The sequence below is a fragment of the Heteronotia binoei genome, chromosome 10 (assembly GCF_032191835.1).
Source record: "Heteronotia binoei isolate CCM8104 ecotype False Entrance Well chromosome 10, APGP_CSIRO_Hbin_v1, whole genome shotgun sequence".
In the NCBI taxonomy this organism is placed as follows: Eukaryota; Metazoa; Chordata; class Lepidosauria; order Squamata; family Gekkonidae; genus Heteronotia; species Heteronotia binoei.
In genome coordinates, this window is record NC_083232.1 from 31952517 (window position 1) to 31966743 (window position 14227).

Genomic DNA, 14227 nt, shown 5'->3' on the forward strand with positions numbered 1-14227 from the left:
GCAGGAAGGCAGCAGCGGCAGCAGCCGCCGGGAGCTCCCCCTAGCAACTCCAGCAAGCGGGGCTCAGGAGTGACAGGCTACCTCCTGCAGCAGAAAAGGAAAGTGCGATGGGCGGCGGCTGCCGGACGGACTGCGTGGAGCGGCCCCTGTCCCGCGCGCTGCGGGGCCTGGGGGGCTTGGTGGGCGCCCACCCGTGGCCCTTCCTGCTGCTGCCCCTGGCGCTCACGGCCGCGCTGGGGGTGGGCTTCAAGGAGCTGCCCCGCCGCGAGTCCAACGACATCGAGGCGCAGTTCACGCCCCGCGGGGGGCCGGCCAAGGCCGAGCGGCGCCTGGTGCAGGAGAGCTTCCCCACGCGCGACTCGGAGCACTTCTCCGCGCCCAGGCTGAGCACCGAGGGCGCCTTCGCCTCCTTCGTGGCTGTAGTCGCCGAGCCCAGCCACACGCTCCTCACCCAGACCGCCTTCGCCGAGCTGCTGGCGCTCGACGCGGCCGTGCGAGGGCTCCAGGCGGACGGGCAAGCCTACGAGCAGCTCTGCGCCCGCAGCCAGGGCTCTTGCAGCAGCCCCAACCCGCTGCTCAGCGCCGTCGGCGACAACCCGGCGATCATCGAGCGCCTGCTGCCCGGCCTCACCTTCCCGCTCTGGCAGCGGCGCGTCTTTCTGGGCGCCTTTTTGGGGGGCGTCACGGTGGATCCTGGACAACCGGGAAACCAGAGCCGCCCCCTGCGGGCCGCCAAAGCTCTACGCCTCTACTATTACTTGCAAGAAGATGATCCCGCACAGCGAGAAGCCAGCTTGAAGTGGCTAAAGACCTTCCTGCAACGGATCCCCGACCTGCTGGGCACCTTGAACTTCACCTCTGTGCGGGTAAGTAAGAAATAACCGTGTGGCGCCCTGACTTAACAAACCTGTGGCAGGTTCTGCATCCCTGCGGTGGTGCATTCACGTGATTCAGCCTAGACAGCTGAGATGTGCTGCTCACCTTTCAGGAAACACTGCTGGTAATCATAATAGGCAGAATGTGCCCCCTCCCCTATTTCTATAACAATTTGACTTGGGGAACTGATTTGGGCCTATTCTGTAGATGTCACTGTGACCAGGGCTTTTTTTGTAGAAAAAGCCCAGCAGGACCTCATTTATGTATTAGGCCACACACCTGGCATCACCATTGTCTTGCACAGGGCTTTTTTTTTTACGAAAAAGCCCAGCAGGAACTCATTTGAATATTAGACCACACCCCTGACAACCAAGCCAGCCGGAACTGCATTCCTGCTAAAAAAAAAGCCCTGACTGTGACTATCAAAATAGTTTTGTAAAAACTATGAATGAAACTATAGCATATGAACATATGAAGCTGCCTTATCCTGAATCATACCCTTGGTCCATGAAAGTCAGTATTGTCTAATCAGACTGGCAATGGCTCTCCAGGTTCTCAAGTTGAGGTTTTTCACACCTACTCTACCACTGAGCCACCGTCCCTCCCCAAGAACATCAATAATAATTGACCCTTGTGGATCTTCATAAAATCAGAAGTAAGAGAGTGGGAATATTCCTGCTTCCTATTTTCATATTGGGCCTGATAGTACAGGTATTAAAGTACATTGGATTTTTCTAACAAACACAGCCTTAGCCAGTGGAAGCCCTGATTCTTCTTAACAAAAAGTGTGCATGCATGTATAGTAAGTCATCTCCACTACAATTATCCTCTCTTGTAGAGTAGCTCTGTATGCACAAGTGTCAGACAAAAAGGCCCTTCTTGCAATAGCCCTTCCATACATTTTCTTAGCTTGCGATATTTTGTAGTCACACTCATCACATGTTCTTTTTATTTTTTCCTCTTGAGGGGAAACTTGGTAAGAGAATGTTAGTGTGCTGGACTGAAGGCTTTTCAGTGGAAGCATAATCTGTAATGGTATTTGGGGAGGGGAGTAAACCAGATAGTATCTGCTAATTGCATCCCGTTTTTTAAAAAAAAATTATGTACCCCTTTACAACGATGAAATATGTAACAAGATATCCTCCTTTTTCCACCCCACCAGGTGACGTATTTTACCTCAATCTCCAGGCAGGAAGAATTTGAGAAAAATGCCAAGGAAGTGATCCCTTTGTTTTCCATCACATATACTTTAACAATATTCTTTTCGATTATGTCATGTTCAAGGTAATTGTTAGGGGAGGAGGAAGTAATTCATTTTTTTTTATTTTTTTCAGCTTGCAGCTTTGTTTTCATTAAGCTTCCAATAAGCACAAAATATCTTTAACTCTATCAGAAGAACATAGGAACTGGCATATAGCCCTGATCTTGTGGAAAGCAGACAATGTACTTATAATGAAATTCAGTCATAAGTAATTTAATTCTTAAGTATATATTCTGATCCTGTCAAGTAATTTTGCTCATGGTAGTCCTTAATGACTCCAGCAGATAGAATTGATGTGATCAAAAATCTTATTGTTCCTATTCACAAAAAGTTACCTGACGAAATGATGAGTCTTTAAATGAAAGGAGAAACTTCCCAAACAAATTATGGCCTACCAGGTTTGACTCTATCTGACTGGAATGTGTATATTTTCACACAAACAGAATCTAGATATGAAGGGAGTCTGCCTGCCTCTCTCCATTGCAAGGAGTGGCTGTAGAGTCAATAGACCAAATTTTGTGTCCTGTATTAGAATAAATGTTGCAGATATTTAATCGGAATGGTGCAGGTGAGCCTGGACTTTCTGCTTCATTGTCAGGGGAAACACAGGGTTTGCTTTAATTGAAAATGGTATATTGCCAATCCTTAGCAAGGCAATTATTACTGCAAGCACAATAAGAATCTAGGTTAAGGAGGAGTGCACCTCCCAATAAAGCACGCTGAAGTCCAAGGAGACTATTGCATGGAGGTGGAATCTGAGATGCAGCATATGTCATAATCTGACTTGCAAGGGCCACTTGGTAGAATAAAGGTCTACATCTAGCTTGAAGCAGTAGTTTCCCTTGGCTCAGTACATTCCTTAGATTCTCAATTTCCATTTCTGGACCTTAAATTTTTTTTAAAAAAATTATATCAGTTGTGAAAAAATGTCTTTCACATGCAGCACCTGCAGCTATTATTCAAGGTTAAGAGAGGTTCGAATTTAGGATTAGAGTTTGGGTAGTTTTATATTATATATTTCTTTATGCCGTAAAAGCTACATTGCCTGGAATACTAGCCCTCTCAAGGGAGAGGAGACTCCACATCCAAGCCATGGGCACCAGTGGGTCAGGGGCAGCATCTTTGGCCAGGATCGTACTGCTAGAATCCCATGCTCCCTCCTTATTGGTGATCAGCTATCTAGCAGATGGACATTTAAAGGGTCAGGACATATTCCAAGCTTTTAAATTCACGGGGTCCTGTCTCCTCCTCCTCACATGTTCTTTGGCTGTGGACTGCCAGGCAGTGAATCCCCAGTGTCTCAAGCTTTTACTGTATCATTCTGTAGATTTTTTTTCCTGGCCAGTTGGTGATAGTTGAAATAGGTTTATGTAATACTGAGGAGTGGAGTTTTATGTAGATGGAATGTTGACAGATAGAATTAGGTTTATGTTATATTGAGGGGTAGACTGGAGTTTATGTAGGTGTAGATTTATGTAGTCGAGTTATTTGTAATATTAGTATTAATATTAAATATTAGTAGTGGAGTTCTTTGTAAATATTAAATATGAACGTCTGATATTTTGTATATTTATAATTTATTTTTTAAAATGTTACTCTCACTGAGTTGGGATGAGGGGTGTGAATTGGAACACGTATCCTGAAACTCTGTGTAATCTGTTTTACAGGTTCGACTGTGTTCGGACAAAAGTGTGGGTTGCAGCATTTGGAGTGCTGTTGTCAGGCTTGGCCGTGGTCAGCAGTTTTGGGTTATTGCTCTTCTGTGGGGTGTCGTTCGTCATCACAGCTGCAAATGCACCATTTCTTATACTAGGCAAGTGTGAGCAAGGGCATTTTGTTTGAAGGGCCTTTCGATTGGTATGCCTTTGTCGGCAATAGAGAGAATTCCCATCCATGTCCTTAATCACTGTAGGAATTTTAGCTTTTTATACTGTTTATCTTTTCCTTCTTTACCATTATTTCTCCAAAAAAAATTTTCCATAAATCTGGCTTGTTTTTTCTAGCATATGCTCCTTCTAAATGCTTGTTTTTATTTTATTTGCATTATTTACAGTCCGCCTTTCTCACTGAGACTCATGGTGGACTGAGTCAAGTTGTTACTAGGGGCTGAATCTGGGCCTCATTTCTGCTTTATAAAATCAAGTGGAAGTGCTTCCTTCATACTCACACAACTTACATTTATTTTGTACTTGTGTGTTTTTTTAAATTGAACCCTTACCTGGAATCTAAGGAGGTATATTTCCATGAGCAAAAGCATTTCTGCCCCTCTAAGCAAAATTTCCCTGTCTCCCCCTTCCACTACAGCTCAAATTCCTCCTGAAATGATGTTCCAAACAGTTTGGGGGAGGGGGAAGGAGCAACATTTTGGGCTACATCAGAAGGGGGAGGTGAGAAAATCATACTCTGTGGGTAGAAATCCTTCTGCTGGATTCAAGTTGGGTGTCCCAAATTTCTGTTGATCTTCATGTTGAAGCCAAAGTCATAAAGAAATTTACAGTAACATTTGAAAAATGCAGCATGTTGCTTATTTTCAAAGTTGATTACAATGGAATTCTGAGCTTCCAGCCTTTATCTTCCCTTCCGTTCACTGAAGTTAGATATAATGGAGGGTAGAACTCCAGAGATAACCAAGATCCTGTTTGCCCACCTTCATATCAGGATTTTTTGTTTAAATATGAGCTTTATTCTGAACATTTGTACAGAATATTTGTATATTTGTAAAGTACTGCTCCATTTTGGATTCAGCAACAGCACAATAAAAGTTCATACCTGGTTGGACTCCTTAATCCTTCCTGAACTTCAAAAAATAATCATTTTTTAAAATGTTGGTGATAAATATGATTAAGCAGTACTAACAGGTGGAAAACTTGAATAGCTAAACAGAAACATTGCACCCAAAGCAAGCCATTTCATCTGGCCAATCCTCCCCTAGCCCAGGAAAACGATATTAATTACAAAGTTAGTTCTGCTTTGCTACTGTTCCTTTTTCATATACCCATATATAGGATTTGGGTAGTGATCAACATACCTTTTCCCTCTCTTCAGGGGTTGGTGTTGATGACATGTTCATCCTGGTGTCCTGCTGGCAAAAGACTAAGGTCAAGGATGCAGTCAAGGATCGGATGGCTGACACCTACGCAGAGGCGGCTGTGTCTGTTACCATCACAACTCTTACTGACGTTTTAGCTTTCTACATCGGCATTGCGACATCCTTCCCATCAATTCAGTCATTTTGCATCTATACAGGAACAGCCTTCATCTTCTGCTACATTTACAACTTGACATTCCTCGGGGCAGTTCTTGCTCTGAACGGTAGAAGAGAAGAAAGCAATAGACATTGGCTCACGTTCATGAAAGTGTCAACCGAAACTGACAATTCTCGTGGTTCTGCATACAATATGTGCTGTGTAGGAGGATCCTATGATGAAACCACTGGGGCAGAGTTTGAGCATCCTATGAATGGATTCTTCAGAAAGCATTTTGGTCCTTTTCTTGTGTACCCCTGGACCAAGATGTTTGTTGTAGTCCTGTATATTGGGTATCTAGGTAGTAGTATATATGGATGCACTCAGGTTAAAGAAGGTATAGATCTTCGAAACCTAGCCAGTGATCATTCTTACGTCATTCAATATTATGACCAGGAAGATGAGTATTTTAAAGAATATGGTCCAAGGGTTATGGTCATTGTTACTCAAAGTATACCATATTGGAATGCAACTGTTCGTGCAGATCTTGAGAACTGCATGCACTTGATAGAAAACTCTACCTATGTTGATAAGTATTTATCAGAGTCATGGTTGAGAATGTACACAATGATTGCTAACAGAATGTCTCTAAATATAGATGATCATAGCTCTTTCATTGGAAATTTAACTGTCCTGTTCCAAGTAAGTCCAGAGTCTAGGTGGGACATTAATTTGACAGATATGAAAATACCAGCTTCACGGTTTTTCATACAGACAGTCAATGTCACTAGTGCAATTGATGAGCGAAATCTTTTAGAACAACTGAGAGGCCTTGCAGCAGACTGTACATTGCCACTGATAGTTTATCATCCCGCTTTTATATACTTTGATCAGTACCTTGTGATAGCTCAGAACACCATTCAAAATGTTTTGATTGCTACTGGAGCCATGTTACTTATTTCCTTGCTACTGATTCCCAGTCCTTTGTGCTCATTGTGGGTGACTTTTGCTATTGCGTCTGTTATTGTTGGTGTGACCGGCTTTATGACCTTTTGGAATGTCAATCTTGACTCCATCTCCATGATCAACCTTGTTATTTGCATAGGGTTTTCAGTGGACTTTTCAGCTCACATTTCTTATGCCTTTGTTAGCAGTGAGAAACCCAGCATGAATGACAAGGCGGTGGATGCTCTATACCGCCTTGGTTACCCGGTTATCCAGGGAGCTGTTTCCACCATTGTGGGAATATTGGTGTTGTCCTTGGCACCCACTTATATTTTCAGAACATTTTTTAAGATTATGTTCTTAGTTATTTTGTTTGGAGCTGTTCATGGTCTCATATTTATTCCTGTCTTTTTAACCTTCTTTGGCTTTTGCCAGAGGTTGCCAAACCAGTACAATGACAATTCATCCGGTGTTGAAAAAGTTAATAAACTGGAAGGAACCCATATGAAAACTTTGAAAGACAATCCTGGCCACTTGTAAAGGCTCCCTTGTGCATTGTGTTGCTTGCTAGCCAGAAGGAATATGTGCAATCCTACCTCACACATTCTTGCCACCTTGTCTTAATGTGCTTGAAATGAACATATGAAGCTGCCTTATACTGAATCAGACCCTCGGTCCATCAAAGTCAGTATTGTCTGGCAGCGGTAGTTGGTCTCTTCAATTTGGAAATTTTGCTTATACTAGACACCTCCGTGCTAAGTGCATTCCCCTTTCTTAAGGCCTGTTTTACACATTAGCTCTGTGGCACATGTCTACAATTAGTGTGCTATGTAGTACAGATTGCTAAAGTCACTGTTAGAATTATTTCAGGGTTAAGAGAACGTAAAAACATAAGAGAAGCCATGTTGGATCAGGTCAGTGGCCCATCCAGTGCAACACTCTGTCATACAGTGGCTAAAAAACCCCATGAGGTCCAGCCGTGGGACCAGGACACTAGAAACCCCACTTCTGCTCCCCAAGCATCAAGAATAAAGAGCGTCATGTGCCCCAGACAGAAAGTTCCATCTATAACTTGTTGCTAATAGCTACTGGTGGACCTCTGCTCCATATGTTGATCCAATCCCCTTTTGAAGCTGTCTAAGCTTGTAGCTGCTACCACCTCCTGTGGCAGTGAATTCCATGTGTTAATCACCCTTTGGGGGAAGAATTACTTCCTTTTATCCATTCTAACCCGACTGCTCAGCAATTTAATTGAGTGCCTACAAGTTCTTGCATTGTGAGAAAGAGAGAAATGTACTTCTTTCTGTCTTCTCTGTCCCATGCGCAATCTTGTAAACCTCTATTATGTCACCCCTCAGTTGATGTTTCTCCAAGCTAAAGAGCCCCAAGCGCTTTAATCTTTCTTCATAGCGAAAGCATTCTAATCCTTTAATCATTCTAATTGCCATTTTCTGCACTTTTTCCAATACTATAATATCTTTTTTGAGGTGTGGTGACCAGAATTGAATACGGTGCTCCAAATGAGGCTGCACCATCAATTTATTCAGGGACATTATGATACTGGCTGATTTGTTTTCAATTCCCTTCCTAATAATCTCCATCATAGCATTGGCCCTTTTTATTGCAGTCACACACTGTCTTGACATTTTCAGTGAGTTATCTACCAGAACTCCAAGATCTCTCTCTTGGTCAGTCTCCACCAGTTCGGATCCCATCAATATGTATTTATAGTTAGGATTTTTGGTCCCAATGGGCATTACTTTGCACTTAGCCATGTTGAACCTTATTTGGCATGTTGATGCCCACTAGCACAGCCTTGACAGATCCCTTTGGAGCATTAACACTGAAGGCCAATACCTTTAAATCTTAGCTGAAGCACGAAACTATTGTAGCATGAAGAAGTGTCCTTAACTGCATTCTGGAAGTAAACCCCCCCCCCCTATTATGATGCAGCCTGTATCAAATCTCAGCAAATGATAATCCATAAACCCTCCCCCCCCCCCCCCCCCCGTAGGACTCTTTCAACATTTATGTGAAACTTCTATCCCAGTTTTAAGTTTGGTGGGCACAGGCACAGAAAGAAATGTAATTACAGCTGAGAATGTACCGTAATTAACCTGAGAAGGCTTGGCTTTATTGCTGGCATTTTAGGAGTCTTATAAAATTGTGCTGCAAGGGTGACAGCTGTGCAATGGAGGAATTTTAGGCTATTTATCATTTTCAAGCCTGCTTCTTAAAGGCCATTTACTCTGTTACATTGTCCTTCCTGAAGGTGCCTTCAGAATAATTCCAAAGGAGCTGAAATACATAAGCAGTGCTGGAACCTCTTTGGGACCTGTAACCTCTGAAATCGGATCTTGTTCTAGAACAGCAGGGGTTTCCTTGGGTACAGTCGCTTCTGTCCAAAGAGTGCAAAGAATGGCAATGATATGTTCAGTCTGGAGAAGAGGAGATTGAGGGGAGACTTTAAGCATTTGAAGGGCTGTCACTTAGAGGACAGGGAAATGTTCCTGTTGGCAACAGAGGATAGGACTTAAATAATGGGTCTAAATTAAGGGCTGGAATGTACCAGCTGGATATTAGGAAAACTTTTTTTACAGTAAGAGTTCAACAGTGGAATCAGCTACCGTGGGAAGTGGTGAGCTCCCCCTCAATGGCAGTCCTTAATCAGCAGCTGGACAAACACCTTGTCAGAATGGCCTGCATGGCCTCTTCCAACTCTGTGATTCTAAGATAGAAATTTGCATGGCTCTCTATGCAAGACAAGTATATTATATTTTTGATTTATATATGTATAAAATACCAAATTCAAACCAAATGCAGACTACTAAAAGTGGAGTTTTGTTATGAAAACAGCTGTTCTGTGTATGTGATTTAAGATGTCATTAAAAAAAAAAAAAAGGTCTGACTTCAACCAAGTAGAAATCTTTGGTGTTATTCCTTGAAAAGGCAGAGTTTATTATACCCCCAAGTTTCTAAAATAAAAGTTACTCAGGTTAACTGTATTTCTGATAAATGCTTCTTTTCCTGTCTGTGTACGAGCACTGTTAGAAAATTAATAAAGAAAATAATTTCAAGAGTACTAAATTATGGCTGTTGCTGGAGGAGAGGGAGGTATATTAATTTACTAGATTTTGAATGGTTGTGCCTTTTAATGTTTATTTTAAATAACACAATTTTTATATATGTTTAATATATCTACTTTTAAACTTGTGAAGCTCTAAATATGTCAGAATTCTGTTTTTTATTCCTGAAAACTCAGCATAATGTTCATAAAATTGTACTGCATGTTCTGGAAACCAGGGAAAGCCATACTAGAAATTTCAGAAAACTTGACAACATATAATAATTACCATTGCTGTATTACAGATAGTCTCAAATTTTTTGCCGATCTTCAGTTTTCTTAATAAAAAGTCTAGTAATTGCTGCTGTGATTTTTTTTAAAGTACCCCACTATTCCCTTCCCCTTCTTTTTAAATTTCACTTCCCTTCTCTCCTTTATTGCTAATTTCTGAATTTAGCCTTTTCAGACGTAGTTTTCTCATTTTCTCTCGTCAGCATTCTGTCATTTTAAACCAATCTGAAGCTTTGCGTTTCACTGACAGGTTCTCAGTTAAATGTACTAATCAAAAGAGGTAATGGTCACTTTTTGTTACTTGTACCATCTTTATCTTATTTAGATATTTAATTCCTAATTTTCTTCCCAGTGGGCACCCAATATATCAGACATTGCATTAGTTCCCTCCATTTTATCATCACAACACTGTAAGCTAGGTTAGTCTGTATGGCCCATGGTCACTCAGTGAACTCCGGTGACCAGTTTCCAGATCCTAAATGGAATATTACACTGCATTACTCTTTGTGCAGCTATGAAATAAGAGAAACTTGGTAAAGAATCTCCCTTCACTCTTCACAGGTCTTTTTTTTTGGGGGGGGGGGTGGAATCTAATAAAGAGGGCTTTGGTGGAATCATGTTACAACCTATATGAATCTTACCTCTATAGAGTTATTTCCCTTACAGTGATGCAGTGTGAAGTATGGTGCCTTATCACAAAAATATCTGACCCAAGAGTGGAACTATGAGGTGAAATTAAAGGCAGTGGTCCCCAACAAGGTGCCCCTGAGTGTTATGGCACCTACTGATACCTTACCTGGTACCTGCCAAGTGTTTTCAGGTGGTTGAGGTCGGAGAGGGCTCTTGCCCAGCAAAGCTTCTGATCAGCCATTGCCTTGGTTTTGTTGGTTTTGTTCTCCGTTAAACTGGGATAGAGGATTATCTTAGACTTCTTCCCTGCATTTGGACTTCCTCTGAGCATATACATGTTGCTATGTCTCCTGCAGCAGCCATTTTGCAGCTGTGTCCACCATCCTGTGTCAGAATTCTAAAGATGCCCCACAAGCTCAAAAATGTTGGAGATCCCTGTTAGTAGATATTAGCATCCCAATTCTGGATAAAGTGCTGTTTAAAGCACTTAAATGTGAAAGCTTTTGTTTGCAAGACCCAGCAGCCGCCTTTTAGCAGGATGCCTCAGACATTTGTTTTCAGGTTCAGAATGAAAATGATATATTGCCCAGTCAATAATCACTCAGCGGTTTAGTTAAAACCTTTGTTTAAAATCAATCTTTACTGTGCTTGACTGTGTTACCAACTTAGATAGAAGATGAGAAGAAGTGATTGGATATATACCCTGCCCTTCACTTGGAGTCTCAGAGCATCTTACAATCTCCTTTCCCTTCCCCCCTCCACAACAGGCACCCTGTCATAGATCACACCCTACCACATTGCCTGACTTTTACTAGTTAAAGCATGACGTTCTCTGAGCATGCCATGATACTTTCCAACTTAATAAAAGTAAAGGTAGTCCCCTGTGCAAGCATCAGTCGATTCCGGCTCTGGGGTAACATCACATCACGTTTTCATGGCAGACTTTTTACAGGGTGGTTTGCCATTTCGTTCCCCAGTCATCTACACTTTACCCCCAGCAAGCTGGGTACTCATTTTATCGACCTCAGAAGGATGGAAGGCTGAGTCAACCTTGAGCCAGCTACTTGAATCCAGCTTCTGTCAGGATCGAACTCAGGTTGTGAACAGAGATTGGACTGCAGTACTGCAGCTTAGCACTCTGCACTATGGGGCTCCTTTCTCAACTAAATACAAGTAGCCAATTTTGTACTTTTTTTTCTGGACCAGCTATTCATAATGCTGTTTAACAATGAGCAATAGATCTGGTTAACTCCAACTGGTTACTGAGGAAGTGCAGATTAAGCAATTATAAGAAACCTAAATAAATACAGTGATGTTAATATATATTTTAACTAAGTGGAAATGCTGTGTTTTTACTTCCCCTGTGTACCTTTTGATTAACTAAATGTTTATTGGCTGTTTAGAATCTAAGCCTGTCCTTTTATGCCAATAAAGGTATTGACTCCCCTATTCTTGATTTTGCCGACCATAAAAGCTGCTGAAAAACTAGGCTTTCAATCTAGCAGATTCAATCTAGTTAGATAATTCTTGTTTTACAAAGTAAGAGTTACTGTTTTCTGCTTAAGAGCTTTTTCTAAATCAGTTGGTTATTTGCCTCAGTTCAGCTTCAGCTGCCATTTTCACACGTTAAGAGACAGGATATTTTTTTGCATCCAGTTAGCCACCCTGATTCCAGCCTTGAAATATGAAACTGCTCTTGGGAAGGGAAGCCCTCAGTAGGGTTGCCAATCCCCAGGTGGGAGCAGGGGATCCCCCGGTTTGAAGGCCCTCTGCCCGCTTCAGGGTTATCAGAAAGCTGGGGAGGGGTGTCTGCTGGGTACTCCATTATTCCCTATGGAGACCAATTCCCATAGGGTATAGTGGAGAATTGATCTGCAAGTATCTGGGCTCTGGGAGGGCCCTGTTTTTTGAGGTAGAGGCACCAAATTTGCAGTGTAGGATCTGATGCCTCTCTGCAAAACACCCTCCAAGTTTCAAAAAGATTGGACCAGGGGGTCCAGTTCTATGAGCCCCAAAAGAAGGTGCCTCTATACCTCATTATTTCCAGTGGAGGGAAGGCCTTTAAAAGGTGTGCGGTCTCTTTAAATGTGATGGCCAGAACTCCTTTTGGAGTTCAATTATGCTTGTTACAACCTTGTTCCTGTCTCCACCCCAAAGTCTCCTGGCTCCACCCCCAAAGTCCCCAGATATTTCTTGAATTGACTTGGCAACCCTAGCCCTCAGGGAGGAACAGAAAAAGTTGTCAGGCCTTGGGCCTGTAGGCCCAACCATATCAAGGCCTATATTGGCAGCACAGCCTAGCAAGCAGTTACCAGGTAATACTCAAGATCTCTTCACAACCCACAGAGTTACAAACTTCTTTTCTGATCTGCCTATAAAATCTGTGCCACTTCCAGCTTGGTAGCAGGGACAGTTTGATCAGTGCCTGGGTTTAAAGGGCAAGAGTTCTGGGCCCTCTGTTTCTCAGTTTAGAAGAGTTGGATTTATACCTGACCTTTCATTCAGAGAGTTTCAGAGCAGCTTACAATCTCCTTCCCTTTCTCTGCTCACAACAGACACCCTGTGAGGTAAGCAGCAGGGCAGAGAAAGCTCTGACAGAAACACTTGAGGGAACAGCTCTGTGAGAACTGTGACTGACCCAAGGTCACCCAGTTGGCTGCATGTGAAGGAGTGGGGAATCAAGCCTGGTTCTCCCAGAGAAGAGGCTGCAGCTCTTAACCACTACACCAAACTGGCTCTCAGCCATGCACCAAAAGACCTTCGACTATGCTTGGTCTGCTCTACCTCATAAGTTTGTTCTGAGGAGGGGACAGGGAAGAAAATCCATGCATGCTGCTCTGGGCCCGGAGGATGAATGTAACATATAATAATATAATTTGAAGAGAGAGTGAGCCAAAGGGGTTCTTTGCGTGCAAAACCCCATAAGACTTTTTAAAGTGTAGTATACGAAACTGCTCCTTGGTAGTATGGCAGAGTGAGGGTGGCTCTAAGGCAGGGGTGTTGAACATGCTGCCAGGGGGCCAAAGCAACTGGCTGTCATCTGCTTCCTTATCCCTCTCTCTTGCTTCCTTCTGCATAACAGCTTGCTTTGCAAGGCTTGCTCAATCACACAGGAGCAAAGCCTCTATTTTCTCAATTGGCTGAGGCTCCTCCCTTGGGGAGGAAAGGGGAGAGAGCTTGCTTTGCCAAGCTCTTTCAACTGCACAGCAGAGCTACTGAGCCAAGCCTCTCTTCCTTCTACTGGTGTAGGCTGCTCCCCCTCCTGGTCCCCTGGAGAAGGAAGGAAAGAGCCAGAACTTCCTTTGTCCAGTTCCCTGAATCCCATGGGAGAAATATAAAGAAAGCACCCTTAAGACCAACTAGTGTTAATGTTTTGTTTTAAATTTTTTTAAAAAATCTGTAATTGTGTTTGTGTCTTTTATAAAGTTTATTTCTCTGCTACCTAATCTTAAATAGGAACACGGGGCAGGCCCAACAAGGTCTCATTTATGTCAGATTCGGCCCTCGAAACAAAATGAGTTTGACATCCCTGCTCTAAGGCAAAAGAACACTTTAGACTTTCATTTGTTTAGCACTCCAAGCAGAAGAAAATACATTCAGCAATGCATCTATAGAATTTTAGCAATGTGTATGCAGACGGCGTCTCTTCTAACAGACACTCTAATTTGCGGAAAGAGATTTATGCGACCATTTTGGGTTTTTTTTTTAAATTGACCCCTGGCCCTCTCCTCGCCGCCGTCCTCTGGAGAACGGAAAAGTCTACTACGCGTCCCCAGCTGCGCGTTCGCCGAAGCTCCGCCGGCAGTTCCATTTTCTTCACCTTTCGGTTGCTCTAAATATAGTGCAACTTCCAGAGGCACGTTATCGAATGTAGGTGCTCATCCGCCTTAGCAAAAGAGAAGGCGCGCAAGGCGTTGCGCATTCATTGAGGAGGAAGGCAGCAGCCGGGGGCTTAGGAGCGGCAGGCTGCCTCAT

At 42.9% G+C, this 14227-nt stretch overlaps 1 protein-coding gene across 1 annotated transcript; it reads left to right on the forward strand.

Annotated features, from left to right (window-relative positions):
- The first annotated feature begins 99 nt into the window (after positions 1-99).
- On the forward strand, positions 100-6807 carry LOC132578382 (patched domain-containing protein 3-like). Its single transcript, XM_060248339.1, has 4 exons — positions 100-866; positions 2039-2160; positions 3805-3950; positions 5183-6807. The coding sequence occupies exons 1-4, from the start codon at positions 108-110 to the stop codon at positions 6805-6807; spliced, it is 2652 nt and encodes an 883-aa protein (XP_060104322.1). The 5' UTR covers positions 100-107.
- Positions 6808-14227: the final 7420 nt, after the last annotated feature.